Source organism: Pisolithus orientalis (genome assembly GCF_024613125.1).
Source record: "Pisolithus orientalis strain OTSU chromosome Unknown F5J12scaffold_10, whole genome shotgun sequence".
Lineage (NCBI taxonomy): Eukaryota > Fungi > Basidiomycota > Agaricomycetes > Boletales > Pisolithaceae > Pisolithus > Pisolithus orientalis.
In genome coordinates this window covers 859,660-873,659 of record NW_026260791.1, presented here as the reverse complement: position 1 = coordinate 873,659, position 14,000 = coordinate 859,660, and the positions used below count along the sequence as shown (strand labels likewise).

At 50.3% G+C, this 14,000-nt stretch overlaps 7 protein-coding genes across 7 annotated transcripts; 5 read left to right on the top strand and 2 right to left on the bottom strand.

Annotated features, from left to right (window-relative positions):
* Nucleotides 1-26: 26 nt before the first annotated feature.
* On the bottom strand, nucleotides 27-2,057 carry F5J12DRAFT_43463 (Alpha/Beta hydrolase protein). The gene is made up of 7 exons (XM_051739407.1): nucleotides 1,496-2,057; nucleotides 1,135-1,437; nucleotides 1,012-1,066; nucleotides 826-944; nucleotides 664-776; nucleotides 304-598; nucleotides 27-243 (listed from the first exon to the last, which is right to left on the bottom strand). The coding sequence occupies exons 1-7, from the start codon at nucleotides 1,946-1,948 to the stop codon at nucleotides 208-210; spliced, it is 1,374 nt and encodes a 457-aa protein (XP_051601188.1). The 5' UTR covers nucleotides 1,949-2,057; the 3' UTR covers nucleotides 27-207.
* Nucleotides 2,058-2,129: 72 nt separating this feature from the next.
* F5J12DRAFT_905096 (DOPA-like domain-containing protein) lies at nucleotides 2,130-3,101 on the top strand (the record flags this gene model as incomplete). Its single annotated transcript, XM_051748618.1, has 6 exons — nucleotides 2,130-2,176; nucleotides 2,329-2,486; nucleotides 2,540-2,618; nucleotides 2,668-2,706; nucleotides 2,820-2,923; nucleotides 2,974-3,101. 6 exons carry the CDS (start codon nucleotides 2,130-2,132, stop codon nucleotides 3,099-3,101), a joined length of 555 nt encoding a protein of 184 aa, XP_051601187.1.
* A 1,107-nt stretch (nucleotides 3,102-4,208) lies between these two features.
* Nucleotides 4,209-6,269, top strand: F5J12DRAFT_824386 (Aspartate/glutamate/uridylate kinase). Its single transcript, XM_051745441.1, has 7 exons — nucleotides 4,209-4,459; nucleotides 4,578-4,678; nucleotides 4,738-4,848; nucleotides 4,907-5,002; nucleotides 5,069-5,243; nucleotides 5,315-6,071; nucleotides 6,126-6,269. Exons 1-7 carry the CDS (start codon nucleotides 4,321-4,323, stop codon nucleotides 6,202-6,204), a joined length of 1,458 nt encoding a protein of 485 aa, XP_051601186.1. The 5' UTR covers nucleotides 4,209-4,320; the 3' UTR covers nucleotides 6,205-6,269.
* On the top strand, nucleotides 6,270-7,897 carry F5J12DRAFT_824380 (phosphoribosyltransferase-like protein). The gene is made up of 8 exons (XM_051745440.1): nucleotides 6,270-6,423; nucleotides 6,497-6,536; nucleotides 6,606-7,087; nucleotides 7,147-7,174; nucleotides 7,199-7,268; nucleotides 7,335-7,443; nucleotides 7,494-7,552; nucleotides 7,612-7,897. The coding sequence occupies exons 1-8, from the start codon at nucleotides 6,390-6,392 to the stop codon at nucleotides 7,783-7,785; spliced, it is 996 nt and encodes a 331-aa protein (XP_051601185.1). The 5' UTR covers nucleotides 6,270-6,389; the 3' UTR covers nucleotides 7,786-7,897.
* Nucleotides 7,898-8,192: 295 nt separating this feature from the next.
* Nucleotides 8,193-8,803, top strand: F5J12DRAFT_891704 (uncharacterized protein; the record flags this gene model as incomplete). Its single annotated transcript, XM_051747515.1, has 2 exons — nucleotides 8,193-8,464; nucleotides 8,515-8,803. 2 exons carry the CDS (start codon nucleotides 8,193-8,195, stop codon nucleotides 8,801-8,803), a joined length of 561 nt encoding a protein of 186 aa, XP_051601184.1.
* A 3-nt stretch (nucleotides 8,804-8,806) lies between these two features.
* Nucleotides 8,807-10,161, bottom strand: F5J12DRAFT_926901 (Per1-like-domain-containing protein; the record flags this gene model as incomplete). Its single annotated transcript, XM_051749391.1, has 4 exons — nucleotides 10,139-10,161; nucleotides 9,590-10,086; nucleotides 8,985-9,540; nucleotides 8,807-8,918 (listed from the first exon to the last, which is right to left on the bottom strand). Exons 2-4 carry the CDS (start codon nucleotides 10,047-10,049, stop codon nucleotides 8,807-8,809), a joined length of 1,128 nt encoding a protein of 375 aa, XP_051601183.1. The 5' UTR covers nucleotides 10,050-10,086; nucleotides 10,139-10,161.
* F5J12DRAFT_824365 (uncharacterized protein) lies at nucleotides 10,090-12,508 on the top strand. Its single transcript, XM_051745439.1, has 6 exons — nucleotides 10,090-10,393; nucleotides 10,444-10,506; nucleotides 10,564-10,724; nucleotides 10,779-11,039; nucleotides 11,090-12,251; nucleotides 12,316-12,508. The coding sequence occupies exons 1-5, from the start codon at nucleotides 10,295-10,297 to the stop codon at nucleotides 12,228-12,230; spliced, it is 1,725 nt and encodes a 574-aa protein (XP_051601182.1). The 5' UTR covers nucleotides 10,090-10,294; the 3' UTR covers nucleotides 12,231-12,251; nucleotides 12,316-12,508.
* Nucleotides 12,509-14,000: the final 1,492 nt, after the last annotated feature.

Genomic DNA, 14,000 nt, shown 5'->3' with positions numbered 1-14,000 from the left:
GAAGCTGATGCAGCCTTGAATGTATGAAATGTGAATTAGTTGGGCGCAACTGTCGCAAATGGTAAGAGAGCTGAGGTCCTAATGGCACTAGTCCTGTACGATCAGCCTCTCTGGTCATGAACATTGAGATGTGGGCCACGAGAGTCATCGTAGATGTACCAACGTAGACGGACAATGCTGAACATTCGTCTGTCATGCTCTTTTACTCTAGTCCCACTCGCCGTACTCCCAGTGAAAGCAATCCTAGAAGTGTCCAAGCCGGTTCGTGAGCAATTCATAATGTACCACGAAGGGACAACTCACAACGCAATCCACTTCAGGTTTGGCTTGTGGCACCGGTCGTCTGACCACCTTGTCTTTGTCCTTGTCGTGGTTATCTCCCTTTCCACCCCACCAACCCCACCTTAGCTTGTGTAGCAATCCTCCTTCCTCGACGTCGCCTCCAGCGCCGTCGTCACCTTTCAAAGGTTCATCGTCCCACTCAAATTCTTGAGCCAGCAAGCGCTCGATAACATTGACGATGGAATGTGTCCTGACATCTACGGACCATCCAAGTTTAGACACAACATCGTAGAGTACCACTTGGCCCAAATGACACCTGAAAGATTTGTATGACGAGAGGTAACATGAAATCTAGCCGAACAGAATAAATAAAACACTCACCGAGTCTCCATTGCATAACCAGCCAACGCACAGCTGGATGTAACTCCGTTACACGTTCCCATGGCGATTGGATCGGCTGTGTGTATGACATGGGTGATGTGGTGGGTAGAAGGCTGCACAAGTGTTCAGAACATTTGTAGTAGACATAAGATGAGTACGAACAGGAGATGGAAGGTGCAATCGCGTCGCTGCGAGCTTCTCAGCGGGAGCTTCAAACGCTACGACAGGTGCACCGAATGTCGCGCCTATTAATGACGAGACGGAGCCTCCCAAGGAATGACCTGAGATGAACGTTAACAGCCAGCTGTAGGTGAGAAGTAACAGGGGGAAAAAAAATGCCAAACGCACCAGTTACCCAGATATTAGCGTGCGGATATATGTAAGTAATGTTATTGTACAAGTTCTACACGCAATCGCAATCACGGGGCACAGTAAATTCAAACGTACGACATTCATAAAACGCAAACTTACCAGTCCAATCGAGTAGAATAAATCCTCGTCTAGCAGCGACGCTTCTACGCATGCGTTGCTACATTTACCAGTTCCCTTGTAGCAACCGCAGACTGTACTCCACGTCGGCCCCACGCGTGCACAACAACACGAGAACATTAAATTATCATTTAATTTGTCCTTCCGTACTGTTGGACCCCCACCACCAGTGATCCAACCAGCAGAAGTACCCTTGATTGAGATAACGACAGTTGTATTGTCTGTGGAAACGAAGATGTGGCCGCGAAGGCCGTCAGCGGAAGGTTCCCAACCAACTGGGATGGACTGCACAAAAGCGATTGGTTTGCGTGTGGTAATGTTACACGGAGGTGAAGGGACTTACAGTATTGAACTCAGCGACGTCGTACCAACCGGAATCACGACCAGCCAGATAAGCATTGTTGGTCATCTTCGCTAGCGCGAGTAGGGTCTCCCGATCTGTTACGTTAGGGCCAGTTACTTCCATTCCCTCCCATAATGCCGCGTCGCTCTGCGCGTGGCGTATAGAGCGTAGACGGGCGTCGTGAAACGCAGGCAATGATGAGGGTTTGTGGGTAGTTAAGCGAGAGGCACGTAGCGTGTAAACATACGGGTCTGCTGACACCAAGGAGTGCGCAACGAGATCGGAGTCGCGCACGTCGCTAAATATCACTCGCGAGGAGTTCGTTACTGCGTGCTGATGCCGCAGCTGGAATGACAATTGAGGCGAGCCCTGCTTCAGAGGGTGCTGGAGGTCATTTGGCCACAACAAAAACCCGACAAGAAGACGGAGAGTAGTCGGAAGTAGAGTAAGCATGGAGTCGCGATACGTCTATGAGGTGTAACAGTGCAATCTGCTCATCACCGATCGTCTTGGTAGGAGTGAAAGGCAGGTGAGCACTGTGGGTAACATGCGGCAAGTGGCAGCCTTTTTTGGTATGCCCAGTCCGCCGGCATCAGTATTAGCACCGCACCGACTGAACCTCGTTTTGACCACCATGGCACCCCAAAGCGATCTGGAGGACGTCGTCAACTTAGAAATAAAGTGCGTACGGCCAACTTCCGCGGTTTGCCACAACCTCTGAACAAACCCATCAGGGAATGGCACTTCCGTCAGTCCATTTAGTCACCGTCGGCATCTGCGCTGCAGCACTCGCAAGTGCAGCTTGCCATGTGGACTTCGTGCTCACATACTAGCACGTTCATAGATATATACTTTCATCAAAATAACGCGGAGGAGCACGCCGCCGCTCTTGAACTCCGTGATGCTGTTCTTCGGCTACGCCGAGATGGCGCCTTCGTAGCCGTTCCGCTCTTCCGAGTAAATACCTACCCCATGGGGCCCCACCCAGTCGGTATGCGAGTCTTTATCCTCTGTTAGATATATCCCTGATGTGTCATCCCTTAGGATCCTACGAAATCTGGGTTCCGTCCACATCATTTGCGCCAGTGTTCTCCTACCTTTGCCAGAACCGAGGAAAGTTGAGGTAACTTGGTAATCACTTGAGTCTTGGCTTTTTTAACTTACGGCCACAGTATCTTAATCCACCCACTGACAAAGGAGGAGGTTCGTCTGTAATAAACCTGCAAATTGAATGTGGTATTAACCACTGCAACTCGACTTCTTGCAGAGAAAGTGAGATGGTCTGGTATGCTTGTCATATTGTGCTGAGAAGCGTTTTTCCAAGGGACCACCAATTTCGAAATGCGTGGATGGGTGCACCATTCCCGCTCGACCTCTCCGTCCTCCCTGATATGGTGCCTGAAGTACCTCTCCAATATCCTAGCCTCAGTCAGTCCTGTCATTCTTTGTTAACCGTCTGTCTACTTACCAAGTATTAGGGTTAGGGTACTCTGCGCCAGGCCCCGATTTTACTTTGGAGGAACGCCGGCGCATTGGAGCAAATGTCGAGCGAATCCTCGAAGGAGAGAAGGAAGCAGCTCGTGCGCCCCCCAGAGAATCAAACTGAAAGCAAATTTGGGGATGAAGTTATGCGGTGTGCCTTCGACTCGAAAGGGCCACATGATGTGAAGGTGCGGTTGGTATGTACGATTGATAGCGTGATGGAATTGCTCTGTATTTTTGTCTGTGGGTTTGATAATCGATTTTTGTTCTGCAGAATCAAGGGTCGGCCCAAAACACTGTAGGGGGCCCAGAACCAGTGACTCTCATTGTATCTTGGTTGTCACGCAACCTTCCACTTCACTGAAAACCTGTGTCCTTGGTCTCTTCGCAACGATCTCCTACGTCGTTCGTGTCGACGACTGCGTGCCTGCTTTCCAACACCTACCTCTTTCCTCAACACCAGATAACAATGGGTGGGAAAGGCGCGGTGGTCAAGTTGGCGTTTCGGTAAATTCGACTAGGTAGAATGTGTTGAGGAAAATCAACCCTGTCCGTAGGGTCTTCGTTGCCCACCAGCACGCTGTCAATCAACGGCGATTCTCTGTAGAGAGCGATGCCGCGCTCCAGTTCACCTAGGGGAAAGGAGAACAGGCAACCTCTGACGTCGCACCCAAACTGGAAGGAAACTCACTCCGGGGATGTACGTTCCGCTCAATTTGGAGGTCAAGCTCCGAAGCCACAGATCATATCTCCTGAGTTTGGCCGCACGGTGTGGAGTTCTGCTAAGCTCTTCACCACGTGCAAAAGCAGCCTTGATCCTAACAGCCCTTCGGATTCACTTACATCCTAACGCTGTGCACCATTTTTACACTACCATTTGAAACCTCCCGTGCTCACTCGGACGACGGACGTGCGACCCTACTCAGGAATAATGTTACACTCGTGCACACCGCTTCACCAAATCATTGCTCTCTTCCCGTGCCCAACGTTTTTACCGTACTCCCACCCGCTCGCTACCATATAATTCAGACGGGTTAGTATCCGACCTGTAGTAATACATATCACTCAGATCTGACTGTCGAACGTCGAATTGTCGGTTAGATTACGTAATCTTTTTTAACCCAATATCATTTGGAGTCCCTCGCTGGGACGCTGTTTAGTACAGGTAGGTGTGTGTAGGGATTAGTGAGTACCAAGTTGGAATAGAGATAGTGGATTGGTTCAATATCATGTCTACTACCATTTTGCTCCGAAACCTGGTGTTGGAGGAAAAGTTAGCTTACTGCTCATTCCGAACTGGACTATAAGACCGCGTTCTTATCGACCTGCTCGTGCCCGCAGAGATGGATCACAAGTCAGCAAGAGCAGGGATCGGCCATGTCAGAGCAACAACAGACAGTGATGTGGCACGTCCGTCGAAACGATCTCCCTCAAGCATGATCGTCATAAAACTTGGTTGGTTGTCTCGAGCACTGCGCTGGTGTAAGACTTATGCGTTGACATCTGTCGCAGGCACGTCGTCAATCGTACACGAAGAGACGCACCAGCCTTTACTTTCAATTCTCTCGTCCGTAGTGGAGACGGTGGTAAATTTGAGGAGGCATGGTCACTAAGGTCGTGCTAGTCAGTTCTGGGGCGATCGGAGTTGGCCTACGGACGATGGACATCCCTCAGAGACCAAAGAGTTTATCGAAGAAACAGGTTCGTCTTCCGAATCAGAACAGCCTGCATACACGGTTTCAGCCAACCATTTCATCTAGGCTCTCTCCGCGGTCGGGCAAGGACGACTGATCGCACTCTGGGACAACCTCTTCGGACAGTTCGATCAACGAATAGCACAGATTCTGCTGACAAGGGGTGATATCTCTGATGTGCGACGACGCTCTCTGCTATGATCGTATAGCCCATTTGACCGCGCTTGTAACCTAGCGCACCAGATATTTGAATGCCGTCAACACACTCAAAGAACTGCTCTCTATGGGCGTCGTACCGATCGTTAATGAGAACGACACGATCTCAGTCAGCGTAAGTAAGCCGCTGGTTTGCGATCATAGCAATGATCGTTATCATGCCTGACTTTTTGCTGCGCAGGAAATCAAATTCGGAGACAACGACACGCTGTCCGCTATAACGTCTTCTATGATCCACGCAGATTATCTGTTTCTGCTTACGGACGTCGATGGGCTGTACACTGCAAATCCTCGAAAAGATCCCGCCGCTAAAAAGATCGATATTGTTACTTCCGTGGCAGACATCCGAGCTCAAGGTGAGTGAGTGCCTTGATATCATGGTGTTTTTTTGGCATGTAACAGACCGTCGATGGTTGTATTCGCACAGTTAGTACATCCACCCTGGGATCTAATCTGGGTACCGGTGGGATGGAAACGAAACTGATCGCTGCGGAAATCGCGACTGGCGCGGGCGTCACCACCATCATAACGTCGAGTAAAATGCCGTCGACGATCGTTGATATCATCGACTACTACACAACTTTGCGACTTTCGTCGCGCCCGTCATCTGGGACGTCTAGCCCAGCTCCGAAACTGCAAACCATCGATCTAGAGCACGTGAACGTCTCGCTGAACCCGAGGAGACCTCCCCACACAGTTTTCAAACCATCTCTAGTTCCCGTCCGCGACCTCAAGGCATGGACGAGCCATACGTTATACCCTGCCGGCGGCGTGATCATAGACTCAGGAGCACATGCCGTGTTATCCCGCAGAGAATCAGGGGGTCGTTTGCTCCCAGCTGGGGTTCTCGGTGTTCGCGGATCTTTTGCATCTGGACAGGCTGTCCGGGTTCTCATACGATGTTTACCTGAAGGCGTGGTTCCGGAAAAGAGCGAAAAGAGAGCACGTTCGACGGGACCGGACGAGAAGACCGGTCACGTGTATTCGGAGGTTTCCTTATCGCGAACGAGCTCGTCGTCTTCTTTGGTCGGCGATCTGGAGTCCGATACACAGACGATCATGGACGATGACATGCATGCGATGCATGGATCTGAAGAGAGCGACTCGTGGGAGGTAAAAGAGGTTGGGCGAGGTCTTGCTAATTATAATTCGGCACAAATATCTCGAGTGAAAGGGCTGAACAGGTGTGTTTCGTTTCGTGATGTTCACAGCACTGGAGATTGAAGTTATTTTTACAGTTCTCGCATCCCACAGCTTCTCGGGTACGCGGATACGGAGTACGTTGTAGAAAACATCACGATCAGGATACCGGTGTGAACTAGCTGTGGCTGTGTAGATTACTTAGGGACCGCCCGTAGCGGATATTTTGACCACCGGATTTTTTTTTCTTTGTTTCTGTCCGGGACGCACACGTCACACAGGTTTGCTGGCACGGTTTTTCTTGCATCTTTCTCTGCACTCTCACAGCTCTTTCTTTTATTTTATGTTCTCGTCCTAAAGTTATGTACCACGGAAATTCTATCAGACTCCTTGCAGGTCAGTTCGCACCCACGCCAAAGATCTCCCGGGTGGAGCATGCTCACGATAGTTGGTTGTCGTTGTCTCCCAGGCAACAGTCACCCAGAGCTCGCTCACAGTGTGGCCGAGCGGTGAGGACGCACTCCGTGCTGCCATGCGTGCAGTATAATATATGGACGAGTGACATATGCTCTATACAGGCTCGGAGTACCCCTCACTCCGTGCATGCCTCAAAAATTCTCCAATGGCGAGATCAACGTCAAAATTGCGGAGTCGGTCCGTGAAGAAGACGTCTTCATCATCCAATCCGGATGCAGCGACGTCAACGACAATCTCATGGAACTTCTCATCCTTATCTCTGCATGCAAAACAGCTTCTGCTCGCCGCATCACCGCTGTCATTCCCTGTTTTCCCTATGCACGCATGGACAAGAAGGACAAATCGCGGGCGCCAATCACTGCCAAGCTCGTCGCCAATATGCTGGCTTGCGCAGGGTGCGACCATATCATCACGATGGACCTGCACGCCAGTCAGATACAAGGGTTCTTCGACATACCCGTAGATAACCTCTTTTCGGAACCCTTGATGATTACATACATTAAGCGTATCGACGGGTGGCAAAACAGCATAATAGTCAGTCCGGATGCGGGTGGCGCAAAGAGGTTCGTTCTATTCATGCAGTGTCTCCGCCGCGCCGAGTTTTAATAAGTTGTTCCCATTTGAAAATCCCGTCCCTACCAGGGTCGCTGCTATTGCGGACAAACTTGGGGTCGAATTTGCCTTGATTCCACAGACAACGCGATAAACAATCCAAGAATGCCCCAGAACGGATGGAGCTACTGGTCGGCGATGTCCGGGATAAGGTACGCTGCTTGGTGGAGATCCGCACATGGCGATACGATAACCCATTGTTCATACTTGTGCTGCAGGTGGCTATTCTCGTAGACGACATGATTGATACCGGAAAGACGCTCATGCTCGCGGCACGAACGCTGCATGATAAGGGTGCCAAAGCCATTCATGTTCTTATTTCGCACGGTTCGTGCCTGACCATTAACGGTGAAATAGAGCCGCTGACTTGATGGTAGGTTTGTTTGCCGAGGCCGACTTGACTGTGTTAGACCAGCTACCGATAGAAGAGCTTGTGGTACGTCACCTCTATCATCATTTAAACCACTTGTCTGAATGGCCTCAATTGGCTCACAGGTCACCAATACGTGTCCACAGAAGGAGCACAAAGAGAAATGTCCAAAAATCCAGGCCATCGACATCAGCGCCATCATTGCTGAGAGTATACGGCGTACGCATAACGGCGAGAGTATCAGTTTACTCTTCGGTGATTGGACGGGAGGTGGACATTTGGATATGGTCGTGCTATGAAAAAATCAAAACCCACCGGACTCGGATTTGCATAATCTTACAAATCTGTATGCGTACAAGAACAGTACAGATGTAGAGCACAGAGGCTGGATCTAGGATTAGAAGTAGATGTCACCAATGTCTCGGGCCTTCCAGGCGTCCTTTCGAATTCCCAACCCTCAAGTGGGAATGAATTGCCAGGTATATGATCCCACGTCAATGGACCTCTACTCTGGCTGGAGTTCCGCAAAGGCGCAGTTGCATGTAACCGTGAAGTCTCGAATCGCAGACGTTCTCTTACATGGAAACACGAATGCTTGTTCCACGAGGACAGATTTAGCTACTGTCTGAAGGGCCACAGAGATAAATATTTAACCCACATAGTACGGCGAGCCTGTTCCCTCTTATCGCTTAGGCGTCCTCCCACTATGTCCCAGAAACTCACCTTAACAACGACCAGCTTGCTCAACACCACGATATCTAATGCAACCGATACCGTCTACTATGATATCCAAACACCTGAGCATGAACCGCACCTTACGACCACACAGCGGTTAGACTCCCGGACGAATCGGTATAATTTAACAGGAACCATCCGAAGCCAAGCAGGCAATCCTGTTACGGTTAGCGTCTTCGGGGAGCCAGCAAAACGAGAGGACCAGTGGGTAAAAAAAGCTATCGGTGGCTTACCAGGAGAAAGGTGCGAAGAACATATACCCTGACCGCGTGGTCTGACCTTCATACGGAAAGCGCGGATAAAGTGTTTGGCAGTTCGAAGACGGAAAGGGGAGTAACTTTGCTTGGAGGGTCTCCAGTGGCATTTTGGAGGTACATGATTATCCACTGGCAGAAAGGAAAGGCTGTTGCTGAATCTTGTCGCAAGCTATGGCGCACAGATGAAGGGGTGAGAACGAAGCGGGCACTCGTTACGTTCCATCCACACCGACGGTACCTTATGGTGGGCTGGATCTTACAACATGCATACCTGGAAATCGACAATTCCATCGTCGATTCTATAGACGCGATTATTCGTGAGTGAGAATCATTCTTTCGCTGCCCAGCGCTCAACCATGCCGGAAAGTGTCTTTGTTGATTGTTGAGAGTAAGCGGGGGGCGGGATATTGTAATGTACATGAAACGGAGACAACAGCCGTCTAGTCAGCTACAGCAAGATGATGAGTAAAATACACGAACATTACTATACATAGAAGGGGACTTACTGTTGGGGTGCTCGCCAGCCTTCATCTAAGGCATCTTCGACTAGGAAATCGTACCAAAGTTTGGCTATAGGGGCTGTGCTGAGGTGCCAGAGAGCGTGTGCATCCAGGACACGACCCACAGGGGGGAAGTCGAACAATTCCAATGCCGTCGCAGCCGTTGTCAATGCAACGAATAGACCTGCTTTATACGCGTATGATGGTCGGTATGTCTTGGGAGCATGTGGGAACCGCCGAAGGAGGGAGACTGATCGGGGAAGCGAATACAAGAGCCACAATAAGTTATGTGCAAGACCGAGGGCGAGGTTAAAAGCCATGTTATAGGAGTAGTCGAAGCGGGGGAGGATGGTCAGGTATGTTACGTGCGCTATGTACGCTGCGATACACAGCATGGACCACGCGATGCACATAGCAGAACGCAACTTTGCGGTAGACTTTGGCACGCTGCTGTCCGTTGCTCGGGGGTACATGTGTAGCATGCGAGTAACCGTGAAATATAGTGCATACATGATGGCCAATGCTGCCGAGAAATAGTCCAGTTTTTCCGTGCGAGGCAAATCTACGCACGCATAATCAGATAGACAGGTGACATGGGGTAACTGGCGTACCTCTGGTGTGGAATACAGCAGACCATGTCCAAGCGTTGATGCTCACATACGCCCACGTCAGATAATACGGTTTCATCGGATGGGTAGCAGGCATTCTGCGGCTGATCTGACGGGCGCCTTGTAGATGGAACCACATGTTCCAAAGCGAGAATGCGACCGAGGCAGGTTCTTGCATGCCCAAGAGTCGCCAGAACGGCCATTTTCCGTAGTACTGCTGAATTGGTTTCCCATCCCTGACCGCGTTGTCTGTCAGCATGTGCATACAGGTGTATTTACAGTCGTCGCCGCATGTCCAACGTGTGAGGCGGAGGTCCAGGGAAAGCGCGGTCCAGGGATGACAGCGACCGACGCATTTTGAGAGGCAGTCTTGAAAGTCGGAAGACCTGTCCCCAGACGACGCCACTGCGACCGTCGCCAGCAAGGCCAGCACGCCCGTCCGCCACACCAGCGACCCTCTCATCGTTGAACGAAGGTAGAGGTATTATGTAATCAGCAATGTACCACTCGATACTTCTGCAATCACCACCTTGAACTGACAACTTCCTGGAGGAATCGCTAGGGGACTGTCGCAACCAGACTCGTTCGAAACTTGACCCAGAACCTCCAGCAGCAGGTGGTCATTGCAGTTACTACCAGTGGAATCCAAGTCGTGAACCGAGAAATCCACCGCCTGTGGGGGCGTTCCCTTATTACGAACACGACCATATGGTTCGGGCTTCGCAGGCGACTACCTTCTCATCGTCCGTTTATTTCGACGATCGAGGTCCTCATGGCACCGCACAACCAATAACAGAACGTGTCAACGTAAGTCCATCTACTGGCAGGAATCTAAAGGAGGTTGAGTAAAAGGCAAGCCGCATTCCCGTCCGATAGTCTCTTATTTCTTCCCAAAAGGCGTTGGCGAATTCCACTACGGGGTAGGAATTTGTTCCCCTTTTCCCGACCCGCAGCAGCCGCTAACGTTGCATTCCCAGGAACGACATCCGATGAAACCACACCGACTAACGCTGACCAATGCCCTTGTCATGGGTTATGGTCTGGACAAACAGATCCACCATATGTATAACCCCCGTCCAGCGACTCAGGTAGAACTTGAAATGTATCATGACCATGACTACATCGAGTTCTTATCACGGTAAGTACACATAAGGGTTAGAGGAGCAGCGGCATGATTTCGATATGTTTGCAGAGTCACTCCCAACAATCAGAATGAGATGCGACACCTCATTGACACCTTCAACTGTGTAGAGGACTGTCCAATATTCGCCGAAATGTATGACTTTTGTCGAATGTACGCAGGGGCTTCCCTAGCCGGCGCCCGTAAACTGTGTTCCGGAACCTGTGACACCGCAATCAATTGGTCAGGTGGTTTGCATCATGCGAAGAGGGGTGAAGCGAGTGGATTCTGTTACGTCAACGATATTGTACTGGCAATCCTCGAGTTGCTTAGGTCGGCGTTCACCATCTTCGAGTTTATGCACGGCTGACCGTAGTCGGTAGATATCACCCACGGGTCCTGTACATCGACATCGACATCCACCATGGCGACGGTGTTGAGCTTGCATTTTACCATTCAAATAGGGTAATGACGGTGTCGTTCCATAAATATACCGGAGAGTTCTTCCCCGGAACGGGGAAACTTGACGACAATGGGGCCAGCCTGGGCAAACACTTCTGCCTGAACGTCCCACTACAAGATGGGGTTGACGACGAGATGTACCTGACAGTATTTAAGACCGTTATCGAGGATACGGTGACGGCATTTCGCCCGACCGCAATCGTGTTGCAGTGCGGTGCCGACTCGCTAGGATGCGACCGCTTAGGCGCTTTCAACCTATCTATCGCTGCCCACGGGGAATGCGTGAACTTCGTCCGGAAGTTCAACGTCCCCCTTCTGGTGCTGGGCGGCGGCGGTTACACCATTAAAAACGTCAGCCGATGCTGGACATATGAGACTGCTGTTCTCGTTGGCGCAGAGATACCAGACGAACTGCCTGCCACCGCCTATGACCCTTTCTTCCGCGACTCCGAGTGGAAACTCCATCCCCCATTGACAGGCCGAGTGGAAAACCAGAACACCCCAGCGTCACTACAAAAAATTACTATCAGCATTCGGAACAAGCTCAGGTATTTGCAGGGCGCTCCCAGTGTTGCCATGCAAGAGATACCGCCAGATCTGGAAGGGTTGCTTGCCGACGAGGACAAAAATCAGGAGGAGAGAGACGAAGAACGGGGAACTGCGTTCGCAGGGGAAAGCAGGAGCGATAGGTGCACCGCCAGGCATGAGTATTTCGAAGGTGATAACGACGTGGACCATGACGACTGTGCGCCAACGTCAGCCACGAGGAGAAATCCAATTTCCGCAAGTACTCGTAGGCCTCGAGCCAGACGTGGTCGTGGTCGAGCCAGGGGAAGGGCAGTTGCTGCCAACGGAAGGGAGGACGACGAAGAAGTAGATGAATCTTCGTCGGTGAAGCCTGCGAAGACAAGAAGTAGGATAAGGTCCCGGGCGAAACCTCGTGGTAGGATCGTGGAGAAGGACAAGGACAAGGATGTAGAAGATATGGATGCGGATGTTGGGGGTGAACCCGAGTCTGGGGTTGAGCCAGTGACGCCAGTAGATGTTGATATTGACATATAGCATTTCCTGCATGTAATCTAGGTGAGTCTACCTCAATACTGTTGTGCGTTGGCGGGCACGGCCTAGGTGAACGAGCAATTGACAGTAGGTCTCCGGCATTCATCCCTCCAGTGAGAAGAAAAGTGACGAAATGCTACTTGCGCTGGCAGGCGCTTGAATTCTCAACTGCAGTAATTGGACACGTCGCCTCAACCCGTAGTAGAGTGACATGACAAGTTTCAGAGCTTGGGGTAGTATACATATAGACAGACGCAGAAGGAGCTATCGAAGCGGCTGGTATGAGTGATCGCGCACATGAGTTGACTCGCCGCACAGGGTTAGTTCGTACTATCGGCACTGCAGAGGGTGGGACTCAGTAATTCGTGCTTCAAATGGCTGCTCACCTGACTGACTGATCTCAACAACCTGTCCACGTATGGTCGTTGATGCTTGCGTCAACTTGAAACGGATAACCGTCGACGTGCCAAGTACTCGTTATTTCTGACAGACAAGTGCTGAGATGCAGGAATACCGATCACGAGTTCGTGGCCGAGTATAGTACAGCTTCACGAGGGACCGGCCGACTCATGAGCTCATGAGAGATAAACGGGGTTTGCTGTTTGGGGACTCAGAGCTAAGCGAGTGGATGTGTTATTGCAATAAGAATTGCAATCCACGTTCGTGAAGACGATGGCAAGCCATACCACACCTCCCACCTGTCTGGTGAAGACTGGGTGCTGGAACTGCTTGTGGGTCACCCAGAATGCATTCATTGTGAACTTGGGATGCACATGGAGGTTTTCCAGCAGCTTGGACTCAAGAATTCAAGGTTCGTTTCTCTTGAGGAACAACTCATGATATTCCTGTATACATGTGTCACTGGCCTGCCATTCAGGCATATAGGGGAGCACTTTCAACAATTGAATGATACAATTTCATGGTATGTATTTAACACTCCTCCAATGTAACTACTGCATGGAGTTTCCAGTTATTTCCATATGATACTCACCATGCTTGCAACACAACCTTTTTATATGGACTACATTTGATTTCCAGCTGGCAATACTGTTCCTTCGAAGATCCAAAACAACCCAAAATTCTGGCCATACTTCTGCAATGCTATCAGCACCATCGATGGAAGCCATATCCATGCATCTCCCCCTACCTATGTATGTTTCGAACTACTGGAACCAGCAAGGGATATGTTTCCCAAAACTGTCTCTTCACATGCAATTTTGATTTATGGTTTATATACTCTCTTACAGGCTGGGAGGGCAGTGCAGCAGATGCCCATGTCTATGAATATGTGACCACACATGACTTGAGGATTCCTGAAGGAAAGTTTTTGCTTGCAGATGCCAGATTTCCTGCAGACTGAATGTTGCTTGTTCCATACTGTGGTGTATGCTACCATTTAGCTGAATGGGGCTGTGCTAGTGTAAGGTAAGTAATCACACTTATGATCCCCTGACCTGTCCTACTGATGAAAACTAGCAGGCCTGCAAACAAGCAAGAATTGTTCAACTTGCAGCATGCATTGGCCCTACAATGTTATCAAACATATTTTTGGTGTCATAAAGCATTGTTTTTGTATCCTTTCACTAGTTCCACCATTTGATCTCCAGATGCAAGTGCAGCTGCCAGCAGTGCTTTGCACCCTTCATAATTTCATCCACATCCACAATCCATTCAAAGGCAAACTTCCAGAAGACTTTGGCACTCCATTTGATGGAGGTGTGCAAGGTGGTGATGGGTTGGAGGGGCCTGGTGTACTGGAAGGCAATGGAGAAC